Genomic DNA, 17,207 nt, shown 5'->3' on the forward strand with positions numbered 1-17,207 from the left:
CAATCGAAGAATGATGAGCAGGGAAAGCACACAACAAAATTAAATTGGAGAGCCCAACCATGACTCTAGCAATGCTAGCCGTCGGAAACAACGCCAAGATGCGGCTTCAGATATAACAGATCTCCCACGATTTTTCGAACTTTACACGCTGAAAGTGGGCGTAATCCGTGCATAACTACTCATCTTACTCCCATATGCGGTGCAGGTATCATGATCAAGGCACCTACCTTCTTCAAGCATTTTGTTGTGTCGATGATCGATGATTACAGTCTATGTTAGAGGGGTTACATTTCCATAGAATACATGGTTCAGCATATGCGTGGCTTCTTTACTGTTTAGGAAAAGGATGATGAAAAACTATGGACCTTTCAAGTAATTCACGAAAGAAATGGCACATCGTCTGCAGGGAGAGAAACTGCAATGGGCATTCCACAGGGTTCCAATGTGAGACCACTATTCTTACTTATCTTAATGATCGATCGTTTTACTTAAATAAGGAGGCACAATTGGTCCTTATTTGTAAATGATGTAAGTACTTTTCTCAAACCGAGCAAAGAAGCTTCAAGTGCGAAAATTATAACCAATGTCTTTTGTAAAATTTAACTACAGTTGCCGGCCAGTGTGGCCGAGCGGTTCTAGGCATTTTAGTCTGGAACCGCGCGACCGCTACAGTCGCAGGTTCGAATCCTGCCTCGGGCATGGATGTGTGTGATGTCCTTAGGTTAGTTAGGTTTAAGTAGTTCTAAGTTCTAGGGGACTGATGACCTTAGATGTTAAGTCCCATAGTGCTCAGAGCCATTTTGAACTACAGTTCTCGAGTTTACCGCCGGATCAGTTGCGCAAATCCCAAAATATTTTGTTGATACACGTGTGCAGGAAAACGCTTGCAGTTGGAGGAAAGCGGCGCTCATAGCGATCCCTGCCGGAGAGGGTGGAGAAGATAGACAGATATGCCACGCATTCCGTTCTAAGCAAGTTGAGAGCCGAGATGTAACCGAAGATACGGCCTCACGCTTTGCAATTGCATTCTTGCCGTATTTTGACGGCATGTGTTCAAGAATAAAAAGAATCACCAAGAGCCACGACATCAAGTGTGTTTTTCGGCCACTAGCAAAACTGAGGAATTTGTGTTCAGACGAAGACGATCTTGGCCTGAGGAAACGTGGCATATATATGACCCACACGTCTGCGGGAAATCTCATATCGGGCAGATATACTGAACCGTGCAAGAACGCTGTGTTCAATGCCATCGCCATACACGCCTTGGGCGCCCTGATAAATCAGCTGTAACAGACATGGGACATAGCATGTTTTATGAGAAAACTTAAGTATTATCCATAGCGTCATATTTATGGGACGGTATTTTTAAAGAGGCCGCACATATCCATAAGGTGGACAATCATATTAACATGGATGCAGGTTTTCAGTTAAGCGGCGCATGGAATTCAACAATGGCTGCCATTAAATTAAAACAAAAGAAACAATATGTGAACTGGTGCTTCCTTCTTGCTAATTCTCATCACTTTTGTCGTACCTATAATTATCTTCATTTCATACACCTTTCCCCTTCTTGCAACACTCTTCATCAGCTGTTTCTTCTGATTGCACCTGTACTGCTCGACCATTGTGTATTTTGTAGGGTTTATCCTTTTTTCCTCCAGTTACATTGCCTTCTATGTCCTTGCATATCAATTACTGTCGACTTATGTTGAACAGCTTCACTAACAGTAAGTGTCCTTCCATTACATCTCTTTCTATGCTCATTTCTTCATTCCCTAGTCTTACTGTCACTTTTTGCTTTGTGTACATTTCCTTTACTAACATCTACCTTTCCAGTCTGTTATAATATTTATAAAATTTTTAGCCCCATACTTGATCCTTTCTAAATCCAAACTGGTCTTCCCCAATATTTTCATCATTTCTCCTGTTACAGCCTTTGTAACATGACTGATAAATCTAATTGTCTTCCAGTCTTTGCATACTTTTGAGTTTCACTTTTTAGTTAAGAGGACTAGAATGGTCTTAAGTAGATCTTGAGGCAAAAATTCCAGTGTAAAAAATTCCGTTCACTGTCTCATTACCTATTGAATTTGGACCCACGACTTTCACTGCCTCAGATGGTATTCTGTCACAGCCCAATGCTGTCTCCTCTTGGAGCTGTAGAAATGCTTTCTCCAATTCCCATTTCAATATTTTAGGACCTCAGTCTTTTTCATTCTGTTCACTTTTATACCAACTGACTTTTACCACAGAAGCAGGTATGAAATACACTAACATAGTGAAAACTGCAAAACCAAGGTGGTTACATGTGAATGAACTCAACTTTCACATCATATATTACGTAGCAAAACATTAATGTGGCACAAATTGATAGCGCTAGGGTTATTGAAAGGCATATGATCTACAATTCTGAGAATACATTCTGGCATAGTGTGAAAACCCAGTCTACATTTAAAGCCTCTAAATGGGGAAAGAATGAGAGTTCCAGCATATTCTTGCAGAATCTCTCTCCATAGCATGAGAATCTGCACAGCGTCAACAAAGGTTACTGCAGGACTATGACACACACGTTGCCAACTAAACATGTTCAGAATTTCTCTGCATTGGTTACTGTGCATTATTGTACTGAAATATGCCACATGGAAATGCCTTCAAAGCAATCAATACCATGGACTCTAAAATTTTCTAATATGTAGTTATTCTGATTACCCTCAATGCACGAGTCAAAATCACACACTATATCGACTGGAGTGCAAAAGTACGACTTTATGGTGTTTGTTGTGGCTCCTCAATAATGGTGAGCATGTGTGCATGTAACCAGTTGAACTTGCATCAGATTAGGTTGAACTATTGTTGTAGATAGGTCCACACCTGTTACAGTGCTCCAACACAGAGTTACCTCTGTGAATTAAGCTTGTTTGATCTGTCAGGGACATGAGGGCAATAGGATGGTCATTCTGTCTTGTAGTCACATTGTATGTGACCTGCTTCCATCCAGTGGTTCCATAGATACTTTCGTGTGCAAACTAAAATGTCACAGTATGATAAACCTAGTTTGAGGAGATTAACCACTATGCCCTGCTTAAACTTACTCAGATGAACATCCTGTGACCTCTGATTGCAAGGATACATACTGACAATTAATTTAATGCTTCAGTTTCAACTTTTGGCTTATCACTGGCTGAAATTCATATAATATTAACATTTCTTGTCACACAAGAGACTATGCCACTGAGTCTATACGTAATATTACTGCTCTACATATTTTGCACATTTGGATTGACTGAGTGAGATGGAGATCTGGATGTAATTAAAAGAGGTTGCAACTAAATTCTTAGGCAACCAAAAGGATCTGCATTATATTTATGCTGTAATCAATACACTGGAAAAGTTCAAGAACTTGGCTATTAGATGAGTCTCGAGATTCAATTTTTGAACGATCACCATGATTTTTTCCAGAAAATGTTGGTAAATTCGGTGAGAAACATGGACTGTTGGTCACTCATCAAGCCATACAACAGGCAATTCATAAGAGAAAAAGATACGTTAGATGCTTGTAAGGAGAAGAGACAAAAGAAATATAAGCCAGTGGACACACAGTTCCCACATAACAGACAAGTGTTGTCATTTTTATGTAGTAGTAGTAGTAGTAGGCTTCTAAGGGACTCAAAGCTCCCGTGCCGATCTCACATGATTCCTCCAGATGCTCCTGTCTTGTGCTGCCTCTTGTCAGTTATTTATTCCCAATCTTTCACATATACAATCAATTTCATTGCGCCAAGTACTCCTGGCCTCCCCCTTGGTCTTTTGCCATATAACTTCTCCCTGAATATTCTTAATGCAATTTGATCGTCTTTCATTCTCATCAGATGTCCAGCCCATTGCAGTCTTCTAGCATTTATTATATTTACTATCATTGGTTGTTGTGATAACTCATTGATTTCCATACTGTGTCTTCTCTTCCAGCATTGTGATTCATTGTCATAATATGGACCAAAGATTTTTCTACAAACTTTTTTTTCAAACACTTGTAAATAGTGGTGTTCTGTTTTTGTTAGGCTCCATGTTTCTGCCCCATAGATTAGAACTGGTCTGATGGCTGTATTATATAACTTTATTTTAGTTTTACTAGGCAGCAGTTTGGACCCTAAGAGATTTTGTATTGTATAATAGGATTGGTTAGCATTTTGCAGTCTCGCTTTTATTTCTACCTGTCTCTGATTTTGTTCATGTATCACTGATCCCAGAAATATGAAATGTTCAACATGCTTGAATTTGTGTTCACCAACTATTATGATGTGATTGGTTATCCCATTGATCTCTAAATCTTTGAACTATCATGTATTTTGTTTTCTCATCATTTAATTTCAGTCTTGATGCTTCTGTTGCAAGCTCCACAAATAATTGCCTAATATCTATTTCACTGCTTCCAATGAGCACTATGTCATCTGCATATGCTAACATGTTAATTTTGCTTTCATGGAGGATCCCAGCAGGAACCAGTTTGAGTTTTCACACAACTCTTTCTAAAGCTATATTAAAGAGAAGAGGGGACAAAGCATCTTCTTGTCTTAATCCAGTTTTATTTTTAAAATGGCCAGACTTTAATACAATTAGTAAAACCCTGCTTGTATTTTCATCCAAGCATACTTTGCAGAGATTTATCAATTTAATTGGGAAACCAAATTCAGTCATTACATTCCACAAGCTTTGTCTATGGATGGAGTCATAAGCTTTCATGAAATCGATGAACAGATAATGTATATTTTGTTTATATTCCCAAACTTTTTAATATATTGATTTGATTGTGCATATGTTGTCAGTGGTGAATCTGTTTTTGCAGAAGACATTTTGATAATCCCCAATTATATTTTCTGTACATGGTTTTAAGCGGCATAGCAATAAACAAGATAAGATCTTATAACCTGTATTGACTAACGATATTCCTCTACAGTTTCAGGATCTTCCCTGTCTCCTTTTTTATGTATAGGGGCTATTAATGACTCTCTCCATTCTGTTGGAATGTTCTCTGTTTTCCAGATTATCTGTATAAGATGAAATAAACGTCTGTGCAATGCATCTCCTCCACATTTTAGTATCTCAGCTGGGATGCTGTCACTGCCAGTTGCTTTACCATTTTTAGGCATTTGATACACTCTACCACCTGCTCATATGTGGGTTCTGGAATTTCCTCACAGTTGTTACTGTTGCTGGAACTACGAGTAGTAATTGGTGCTTCTGGATCAGAACAATTCAGTAGGTTGTCAAAATACTCATTGCTTGTCACTAAATTTTTTGCTGGTTCAATCATCATATTGCCAGTTAAAGCCTTCATTACTTTTGTTTCATCATCATCATCATTTATTGTACATAACAGGTCATAAAGGCCCATGACAGAAAGCAAAATAAATATTACAAAACAGAATAATACACTACACAAAGATCAATAACACAATCAGTGACACAGAAACGAGCATTGTCATGATCACAGTTGCAGGTATTTCTGGCAGATGTTGGTCTACTTTCTTCTGTGCACTGCATCTTCTGGAGATGGTTCTACCTTCTGCAACATCCTTGTCACTCTATCTTTCCACCTAGTCCTTGGATGACCTCTCTGACATTTTCCAGTCAGCTGGGAATTGAACACTCGGTTGGGGATAGATTCACAAACTCTTATGACATGTCCCAACCACTGGAGTCATCATCCTTTGATGGTCCTACCAACATCGGTTTTTCCAAAACGTTAGTACAAGTCTTCTTTTTCCCTCCTTTCCCATCTTCCATTTTCTCTGTTGGATGTAGGCCCATAGATCTTTCTGAGCACTCTCCTTTCAAATGCGTAAATGTGCTCTTTTAGTGTTTGTGAAGTCGCCCATGTCTCACTAACAGAACCGGTTTTACCAGTGCCATGTAAAGTTTGACCTTGCTGTTTTGTGAGACCAAGCATGACTCGAATAAGTTATTGAGACTAAAGAAGGCACAATTAGCATTAATTATTCTCTGTTGAATCTTTTACTCAATCTCACTTTTATTAGATAGTATCGATACCAGGTACTTAAATTTCTCTGCTTGTTCAAAATTGTGTCCATCTACACTCCTGGAAATGGAAAAAAGAACACATTGACACCGGTGTGTCAGACCCACCATACTTGCTCCGGACACTGCGAGAGGGCTGTACAAGCAATGATCACACGCACGGCACAGCGGACACACCAGGACCCGCGGTGTTGGCCGTCGAATGGCGCTAGCTGCGCAGCATTTGTGCACCGCCGCCGTCAGTGTCAGCCAGTTTGCCGTGGCATACGGAGCTCCATCGCAGTCTTTAACACTGGTAGCATGCCGCGACAGCGTGGACGTGAACCGTATGTGCAGTTGACGGACTTTGAGCGAGGGCGTATAGTGGGCATGCGGGAGGCCGGGTGGACGTACCGCCGAATTGCTCAACACGTGGGGTGTGAGGTCTCCACAGTACATCGATGTTGTCGCCAGTGGTCGGCGGAAGGTGCACGTGCCCGTCGACCTGGGACCGGACCGCAGCGACGCACGGATGCACGCCAAGACCGTAGGATCCTACGCAGTGCCGTAGGGGACCGCACCGCCACTTCCCAGCAAATTAGGGACACTGTTGCTCCTGGGGTATCGGCGAGGACCATTCGCAACCGTCTCCATGAAGCTGGGCTACGGTCCCGCACACCGTTAGGCCGTCTTCCGCTCACACCCCAACATCGTGCAGCCCACCTCCAGTGGTGTCGCGACAGGCGTGAATGGAGGGACGAATGGAGACGTGTCGTCTTCAGTGATGAGAGTCGCTTCTGCCTTGGTGCCAATGATGGTCGTATGCGTGTTTGGCGCCGTGCAGGTGAGCGCCACAATCAGGACTGCATACGACCGAGGCACACAGGGCCAACACCCGGCATCATGGTGTGGGGAGCGATCTCCTACACTGGCCGTACACCACTGGTGATCGTCGAGGGGACACTGAATAGTGCACGGTACATCCAAACCGTCATCGAACCCATCGTTCTACCATTCCTAGACCGGCAAGGGAACTTGCTGTTCCAACAGGACAATGCACGTCCGCATGTATCCCGTGCCACCCAACGTGCTCTAGAAGGTGTAAGTCAACTACCCTGGCCAGCAAGATCTCCAGATCTGTCCCCCATTGAGCATGTTTGGGACTGGATGAAGCGTCGTCTCACGTGGTCTGCACGTCCAGCACGAACGCTGGTCCAACTGAGGCGCCAGGTGGAAATGGCATGGCAAGCCGTTCCACAGGACTACATCCAGCATCTCTACGATCGTCTCCATGGGAGAATAGCAGCCTGCATTGCTGCGAAAGGTGGATATACACTGTACTAGTGCCGACATTGTGCATGCTCTGTTGCCTGTGTCTATGTGCCTGTGGTTCTGTCAGTGTGATCATGTGATGTATCTGACCCCAGGAATGTGTCAATAAAGTTTCCCCTTCCTGGGACAATGAAGTCACGGTGTTCTTATTTCAATTTCCAGGAGTGTATATTGATAGCGGTAGGGAAATCCTGTCAGCGGGAGATGATCATATATTTGGTTTTCCTCATCATTGACAACTAATCTGACTTTGCTTGCCTCTTTCATACCAAGATTGTGGCAGTTCCAATCATATCCATCTCCCTGTCATTACCAATTTCACGTCGTACCTTTTCCAATGCAGTGTTGAATAGCACTGGGGACAAAGGATCTCCTTGCCTCAAACTGTGTTAAACAGTGAAAGGCTCTGACATTTTGTTTCCAAACCATACTTGGCAGCTTGTATCTGCATAACATGCTTCAATCACTTTGATGTATTTTCTTGTGATGCCCAGCTCCTGCATTATCCTCCATAATACAGTCCAATTAATGCTGTCATAGGCCTGTCAGAAATCTATAAATATGAGGTGTAACTCTCTATCAAATTCATAGTAATTTTCCATTAGCTGTCGTAGCATAAAGATGTGATCTATGGTTGTGCGTCTTGCCACGAGTCCACGTTGATATGGTCCTATGATCTCTTGTACAACAGGTTTCAGACGACTAAGTAACAGGGAGGTTAAGACTTTATAACCTATCTCAAGTAGCAAGATTCGTCGATAATTGTCTACTTTGGTGGCATCTCCTTTTTTTAAAAATTGGGCACACAATTGCTCTCTTCCATTCAACCGGGATCTCCTCTGATGACTAGATTTTGACAATAGGCTGTCTTAGTGTCTCCAATAAAACTTCCCTTCTATTTCTAACCAGTTCTGCACTAATACCACTACCACGTGGCACTTTATTGTTTTTGAGTGACTACAGTTGTTCTTATCTCTTCCAGGTTCAGTTTCAGGTACTTCCTCTTCCTCTGCACTTAACTTCCAATCTTGTTCTTTACATCCTTCTGGAATGCTTTCCATACTGATCTGCTTGGTCCATAGAAGGTACCACACATTCCCTTCATCTGTTAGGATTAATGTCTGCTGTTTATAATTGCCTCAAGCAAAACATGTCAACTTGAAAAAGGAGTGCAGTATTTCCTTCGATTCCTCAACTGCCACCAATAGTTTCTTCCCATATTCTCTTTTCCTCCTCCTAATGAACCTGTCTGTCAGTCATCTCACTTCTGAGTATGTTGCTTGTGTATCTTCTGATGGGTGATTTAACCACTCTAATTTCTTCTCCATTCTATCTTTAACATCCAATTGGCATTCATCATCAAACCATGGTTTGTTTTTAGGTTTAGGTTGTCATCCCAGTTCTTTCTTTGCACTCTGAATAACCACTTCCATCAATTGTGTCCATATTCCTTCTACATTATCCGGGGCATCTGTTGACAAAAGCGAGCCAGTGACTATCTTAGTGTTGCTGTCTTACTTGCTCTTTTAGACAGATATTCAAAACTACTTAAAAGTGGTTTGAATTCATATCAGCGCCATGGTATGTTCGTACTAGCTCGATGCATCCACAATGCCTTCCATCCATCAATGCATGATCAATCTGGTTTTTCATCTTACCATTTGGTGATATCCATGTAGCTTTATGCATCTCTTTCCGTGGGCAGTATGTGCTACTAATGATCATTCTTCTAAGGTCAGCAAAATTTATCAGCCTAATACCATTATTGTTGGTCATTTACTAACTGCTGAGAACATATTGTTGTGAACAGCAAATCCCACTCCAGAGAACCAATCTGGCCAATCCTCATTGCTGTTGAATAATGTGTAGTGATCTACAACCTTCATGATTCCTTGGGGGATTCTTATTTAGCTGCTATGAGGCACTTATAGTTGCCTAGTGCTGTGTCCAATTGTTTCATTTCTCCTGTCATGATCTAATATTTCAAGTTCCAATTCGCAAACCAAGCATTCCATTGTCATCAACATTTTGATCAGTCCGGTACTTTCTTTTGCCTTTTTCTTTGATCTCATAATTTAAGGCTGGTAGGTTATCGGCTTTCTGAGCCTGAGCTATGATGGTGCTGCCATCTGTGGTTCTGAGCCACCCACTATGTGATCAGAGTAGCTTTCTCCTAGGGGAGTTGCCTTCACTATGGCTCAAAGTGTCCCACCTACCCTTGGTGTCCTATGCCACTGTCCATCTTTGGATCTTCCGCCTTTAGGGATTATTTCTCAACCCAAGGACATAGGCTATCTTGATGCCCTGATGTGTTGATGCCCAAAGCTGTTGGCCTTGTAATTAAAACCTTTTCTAATTTTGTTGATTGTACCATACATTTTCCAGATGATGTTATATCAATGATATTCATGAATAGATTCAGTCTGTTGTTTTAGGAATTGTTCCTTTTTCTTTCTGTTAATTTTGTTTGCCTGCATTTGAGAGTGCCGATAAGCAAGTTCTACTTCAGGATTCTTATTTGTTTGGAACCATTTTTTCTGTTGCTTCATAACCTTGTCTTCAGCTTCTTCACACTCTTCATCAAACCATTTCTTCCTGACTTTCTTAGCTCTCTGCAAGTTATTATTAGCAGCTGTGAGGATGACTTCTTTTACATTGTTCCAGTATTCATCACTGGTCATTTCAATGCTTTATTACTTAAGGCCTCAAACCGGTTTGAAACTTCAACTTTGTACTTCATCATTCCTTCTGTCCCTATCACATTTTGCAAATCAAATCTGTTCATGTTTTCGGGTCTGGATTTCACTTTTGGTGCTGCCTTCAGCTTGACTTTCATTGTGCTTATTACTAGATTATGATCTGACCCCATTTCAGCTCCTCGGAAGAACCATACGTCACTAATCGTTTTTCTATGTTTGCAATGTATGAGAACATGATCAATCTGATCTGTTTTTATATATCAACAAAACCTTTGTTCATACTGAAAAATAAATTTAATTTTAATTTCAACTGTATTATACACACAGCTAATGACTGACTGTGATCAAACCTAGCAGACAGAGTACAATAAGTAGAGATAACACAAACCTTAAATAAATCTAAACTATCAATGACTTTCCCAATAGTGCTAGTCACAGGGAAAATATTCTCTTTGCTGATGACAGTAATACCATATTATAGCCACTGAGGAAAAAGAAAACGAAACCTTCAATGAAGTTTACAATTAATCAATATGCAATAAAATGACATTGAAAGTAAATTAAACAAATGAAATGAATTTTAGTTTGACAAGGAAGAACAACACTGCTAAATTAAATGTGCATGGCACCTATACTGAGTGCATAACAAACTCAAAGTATCTGGAAATGAATATTGAATCTAAGCTGAAGTGGCATTATGGCACAAGGATACTTGTTAAAAGTATGTTATGCCCTTAAGAGTCCTTTCTCATCAGTGTGCAACAGCAGTGTCTTTCAGTTACAGACTATTCACATGTACACTAAATCTTAGCTATGGAATTCTTTTTTGGGGAATAGATGCCACAAAATATTAACATGGTTTTCAAACAACATAAATGAGCCATAACCAAAAACAGTAGCTGAGCTCATTGTAAAGGTATGTTTAAAACACTGGTGATATTAACTACACCATGTAAGTACATCCACCAATCTGTTGTAAATATAAAAAATAACATTGAAACACTGGAAAGTTCAGGTTGGAATATCAACAAGGTTATGAAAAGGATAGACTGCTACTTATCATAAAGATGACATGTTGAGATGCAAATAGAAACGATGAAAAGAACATTACACAATTAAGGTTCCAGCCAAAGCCTTCTTCAGAAAAAAACACACACACATTCACATAAGCAAGCACACCTCATGCATACATGACTGCTATACTATCTCCAGCCACTTCGGCTAGAATGCAACTGTGTCATGTCAAACACAAACAGCAATATGAAGTTAGGTGGGGATGTAGGAGGGATAGCAGGGGGAGAGAAATTATCACTACCTGGCAGTGTGTGCAGGCACTTGACGGTGGCAGGACAAAGTTGCCAAGCGCAACATCAGGAGACTGTTAGGGTGGGATGGGGAGGAAAGGGGAGTGGTAAAGGAAAGGTGCAGAGAAGAGGAAAAGACAGGTGGGTGTGTAGGCAGACAGCTTGCTGTTTATTTCATATTATTGCTGCTCACTTGGACGTACGGCAAAACCAATTATCACTGTGTTAGCTGAAGCAATGATGAAGGAACAGGTATGGGCTTGCAATTGTAAAATAACAATGCAATGGTACAAAACAATGTTATTTTTGGGGGTTGGCGCACTTTATACATAGGAGCACCCACTCGAGGGTTAATAGCTGCTTCACAAACTGGATCCTCTAGATCCTGCCCTCCATCATCAGCTTTCTGAACTGCACAGACAGGAGTTACCCTTACAATATATTCTGTGCTCCCAAGATTATCACAATCTCAACCTACTGTCCCCACACCCTCCACCCAACAGTTTCTGCCCCCTCTGTCCTGTAACCTCCTACAAATTCATGTCCCCTCATCTTCATTGCGTCACCTCTCTGCCAATGCACCCACCAGTCTTTTCCTTCCTACTTTTCTATTCCCCCCCCCCCCATCTCCTCTCTCCCACAGCCTTGTCCCCCTGCCTTCTACAGTAGTCCCTGCATGCTCTGCCAGATAACTCTCTTCTCTCCCCCAACCGCACTCTGTTATTCCTCCTTCTTCCCCGCCCAACTCCAAATTGCTGCTTTTTTTTTTTTTTTTTTTTCCAATGCAACAGTTGCAGTCCGGAGATAGTGGCCATTGGTGCATGTGTGTGCTGCAGGGTGTGAATGTGTGTGTCTTTTCCTTTCCCTTCTGAAGAAAACATCAGCCAAAAGATTAGCATGTAACAGTCTTTTTCATAGTGCCTGTCTGCTGCTCATTGTGTCAGCTTTACTGCAAATAGCAATTTATCCTTTTCATAATTGTTGATATTCTGACCTGGTCTTTCCACTACTGGATTTTACATTAGTTATAAATGATAAGCACTTAATTTTTTGTGTTCTACGGTATTAATTTATTTCATTAACTCGGTTTTGGCTTATAAGGCCATTATAAGACTTCAACTGTTAAAAGTCTGAGGATTGCCTTGTAAGTCAAAAACCAGTTAACAAAATAAATCAGTACTTTAGAACATCCTCAATTCAGTGCTTTTCATTTATAAGTTGTTCCACCCAGAAGTGATGGAAGAATCAGTTACCATTTGACACTAGGACTTACAACATCCCCTAACAAGTGGTGATTGTTGAGACAACTCATAAGTCATAGCAATACACCCCAACTGCATCATCATCATCACAGATGTTTGTCCAGTACCAAAACTTCAAAACTTTTGCAGTGCAGTGTCTGAGACACTGCATCAATGATCAACAGCTGCACTGAGAATGAACTTGCAAACTGCAATTATGGCTTTGTAACAGCTGTAATATTTCATGCCCTAGCATGGCAATGACAACAGAAAGCAGTGTCACCCTGTGCAGGAACCAAGAAAATTGGAGATTTGGGCCATTCCTGGAAGTATGTGTTGGATAGCTGAAATGATGAAATGGACAGCTCGTGACATGTGGCAAATCTGGGATCCAGTCCGAATCCAGCACAAATCTTCCTTTGTGCTGCAGCTCATGCAGGAACATAATCGCAATTTGCGAGTTCATTATTCCAAAATGTGTGTTGAAAAGTTTACACAACCGGCTGTAAAAGATATATGTACATGTCAGACACATGTAGGGTGATGACAACTGGACTTTTTTGTTAATATGATGCTATCTTGAGTTTTAAAAAATTGTCATGTTTTTTTACAAGGCAGCAATACTTCTCTTTATTTTCTGAAGTGTCAAACTGGATGACAGTGTACAGGGTGACAATTATTGAACTATACGGAAAAAAAAGTAAATTAGTTACAAACTACAGCATGCACACACTTTATTCAACATGTAAAAGTCACTACTGATGTTCGAATTTAGGTTTTGACATGTTCGATATGCCTGCCATCATTGACGATGATATGGCGCACACAAATAGCGAAATTCTGCATGACTCACTTAAGTGTCGGAACACAGGTGCTGTCGATGACTTCACGAATGGCTTTTTTCAGCACAGCAATGGTTTTGGGGTTATTGCTGTACATCTTTTCTTTAGCTCCACAAAAAGGAGTCATGTGTTCAGATATGGAGAATATGGCAGCCAACTGAGGCCCATGTCAGTGATCTCTGGATACCCCAGAGCCAGAATGCGGTCCCCAAAGTGTTCCTCCAAGACACCAAACATTCTCCTGCTTCAATGGGGATGAGCTCCGTCTTGCATGAACCACACCTTGTCCAAATCAGGGTCACTTTAGATAATGGGAATGAAATCATCTTCCAAAATCTTCACATACCGTTTGGTAGTCATCGTGCCATCAAGGAATATTGCACCAATTATTCCGTGACTGGACATTGCACACCACAGTCATCTGTTGAAGATGAAGAGACTTCTTGACCATGAAATGTGGATTCTCAGCCCCCCAGATGTGCTCATTTTACTTACTGATGAACACATCCATTTGAAAATGAGCTTTGGCACTAAACCAAACCATATTCACATCAAAGTTCTGTTTGTCAATTCTTGGACAATAGTGTTGGCGAAACACAACTGCTATTCCATGGCCCTGGGGCTTAGTGCCTGATGGGTTTGAATTTTTGTATGGGAAGGTCTTCAAAACAATTTGTCGCAGTGTCTCCTGGTTCATTCCCACCTGTTTTGCAGCTTGTCTGATCGATTTTCTGGGGCTGGTTTGAAACACGGCACGTCTTCTTGACATTCTTGATTGTTAGCACACTTGGACTGGTTGTCTTCAGCTTGAACTTGGTCGCAAACCTCCTTTGAGCTGTAGCTGGGCTGTTATTGCTCTCATAGTAGGCCTTCATAGCTGCTAGAAGCAAAAGCACACTGTACCGTGATGTTTTCACGTGGAAATGGCTGACGACAAGGCACGTGCGCATGTGCACACTAATTCCTATCATGCCCCATATCCAACCCTGCAGTTTGAGTGTCCTAACGCAACCTGTTCAGAAGTTGTGATGATTTTATATCATTTAGTTCAGTAATTGTCACCCTGTATCACAGCATAAATACCATCATCAGTCTATCCTACTACAAATACCAAATCATCCACTTCTGTCTAGGGATGGATGACCAGCAAATTTATGTGCCCGGGTAATCTTACCACTGTGTATAATTTTTCACACATGGCTTGAAGAGTTGGTACTATGTCAACAATGATTCCAGATACCTTAAAAAATACTATGTTCATAAATTAGGTCAGACACTTTCCACACTGTTGGCCTTATTACTTGCAAGGAAGTTTTCGCTAGACAATGCCCAGTTTTACATAGCTACCTTGAGACATTCTGCAACCTTGTAATGGTTCGATCTTACCTGGCAGTCATTTTGTTCCACTTCTTTGGCACTCACATACCTTTATTTGCCCATGCTGTGGATACCTTCAATGATGTTTTAGTGTTAACTAGATCAAATTCTCATTACTTATTTGGCTCAAGTTCATGCAACACAACTCAACTTCTGAAAATATTACAATTAACAATTTTCACCACTGAAATGCAATTACACTATTTCTGATTTTCATATACTCATTGATTTGAATAGTTTTAATTCTGCCTTCAGCATAAAATAAACGTCTCAGATACTTCATCTGAATTGAATTTCAAGGTGGGATTATTTAAATGAAATTCCAACTTTTGCTGGAAATTTTTCAAAATCAACTTTCAGCTTCCAATCAAAAACCTATAATTGTTTTTCTTCCATTTTTGCTTCCCACAATATTGAAGTTCTATTTTCCCTATTCCTATGACATTACAATCTCATATACATGTCCAAAATTCCAACTGTTCAAGATGGGATGAGCTGCAACTGAATAGTTTCAAAGTATATTAGAAGCTATTGTAAGTTTTAATTACAAATACTGTGTTCATTAAAAAAAGAACTTCCCAGTAAGATGAGGTCAACAGTGGCCAGTCATTCTGTCCTGGCAACAATTTATGACTGGCAAAATTGAATTGCACAGGAAAATTTACAATCTGTTTTCACCATTTTCAAGGAAGGTATGCAATACTGCATGTTACTTTGGACACAAGTAGACTTTATTCCCCTCCATGTATCTCTACAGTCTTCAGTTTTGTCTGGAAATGTATAATAAATGTAATATGGCATGCAGTAGCATTCTTCCTTACGGTATGATGGGAAAAATCGGAGGGAAGCTCATGCTAAGTAGGATTATCAAAGTCCATGATCAGAAATCTCAATTCATTGCTACAGTGCCTCATAAGATGTTTTTATTTCTTGTCTAAGAGTATATTTATAAGTTGTTTATAAATGTATTTCACAAAGATATTCATTTTGATATACAGGGTGATTCATGAAGATATGCAAATATCTTATGTTATTATATTAGTAAAAGTAAAGAGAAAAATTCATACAAACATATGTCCACCAATATTTAGTTACGGAGTTACGGTTAATAAAAGATTTTGCCTGAAATTTAGCAACTTCACTAATGTGAAGCCATCACAAAACTGTATGAGATTAAAGTAAGGCACAATTTCCATTTATCTTGTTGTTATTGATCTGGATAATCTAATAAAACATGTCCCAGTCGTGTATCTGTAGTAGTTTGCCAGAACATCCAGAGAAGCACAGATGTAATTTCATAAAATTTTTAATTTATTAACTACTTGGCCCAATTTGTTTTTTTTTTTAATTACAGACAACTGCACAAAGTTTGAAAGAGAAGTTGTAGAGAATTTAATTTTGGAAAAATGATGGTAATAATATTAACTAAAACTGTATGAATGTGTCAGATAATCTGCTTTTATTAATACCATAGCACATGCGAATTCATGTTAAACAGGTAAAAACAAAGCTCAGTGTTATGGAAGTTATACAGTGTGCATACAATTTTATGATACATTCTCAATAAATGTTCAAACATGTCTCAATCAAGTTCAATGCATTTAGCTGCACATGTGACCAGATTTTGTTGCTCGTTTCACTTTCACAGGGTTGTTCTTAATTTCGTCTATTGCATTCATAATGCGAGCAAGTAATGCCTCACATGTATTGACTTTGTCCTTATAAACTATGTCTTTCATCCATCCCCATACATAAAAATCATGTCATCATATTACCAAAGTTGATAACTCCACAACTAAACATTTGTGGACCTATGTTTATATGAACTTCTTTCTTTAGTTTTACCTGTAGAATAACATAGTAAAATAACTGTGTATCTTTGTGAACCACCCTGTATAGTTTACATGTTAGTTATTATCTTTCACTGATCTCAGTTCCTCTCTCTTCCACAGTTTTAGGACAACTGCGTGGAGGTGGTGGGTTCACGTGCCCAGAAAAGAATGGACGATTTCCAAGTCCACAGCAGTGTGACGCATATATTGAGTGTGAAGAAGGTGTTGCAACAGAAAAACTATGTCCAGATGGACTCCTTTTTAATCCAAAGGCACGTTTCTTTGCATATCCCTGTCAGTATCCTGTAAATGTTGACTGTGAAGGAAGATCAGCTCTACGTGAGTATCTCTCTCTCTCTCTCTCTCTCTCTCTCTCTCTATTTTTTGTGTTAGTTTTAAGCTTTCGGGTTTGACTGTTTCATACTTTTCCTGTTAAAATATACTTCCTTAATGCAAAAACACTTACACAAACAAAATGTAAATACTAAGCTGAAAATGTAGTTTCAGAAATATGGAATGAGGGCACTAAATTTTGTGTCACATTGTTTACTCTTAAATTATGAGG

The 17,207-nt window shown here is 40.0% G+C and overlaps 1 protein-coding gene across 1 annotated transcript in view; it reads left to right on the top strand.

Moving 5' to 3' along the window:
• The window catches only part of LOC126199096 (protein obstructor-E-like), an 89,805-nt gene that overhangs the window by 52,391 nt on the left and 20,207 nt on the right, over positions 1–17,207 (top strand). Inside the window, exon 2 of the mRNA XM_049935849.1 lies at positions 16,763–16,981. Coding sequence (XP_049791806.1) covers positions 16,763–16,981 — 219 coding nt within the window. The remainder of the gene's footprint in view (positions 1–16,762; positions 16,982–17,207) is intronic.

Source organism: Schistocerca nitens, chromosome 1 (genome assembly GCF_023898315.1).
Source record: "Schistocerca nitens isolate TAMUIC-IGC-003100 chromosome 1, iqSchNite1.1, whole genome shotgun sequence".
NCBI lineage: Eukaryota > Metazoa > Arthropoda > Insecta > Orthoptera > Acrididae > Schistocerca > Schistocerca nitens.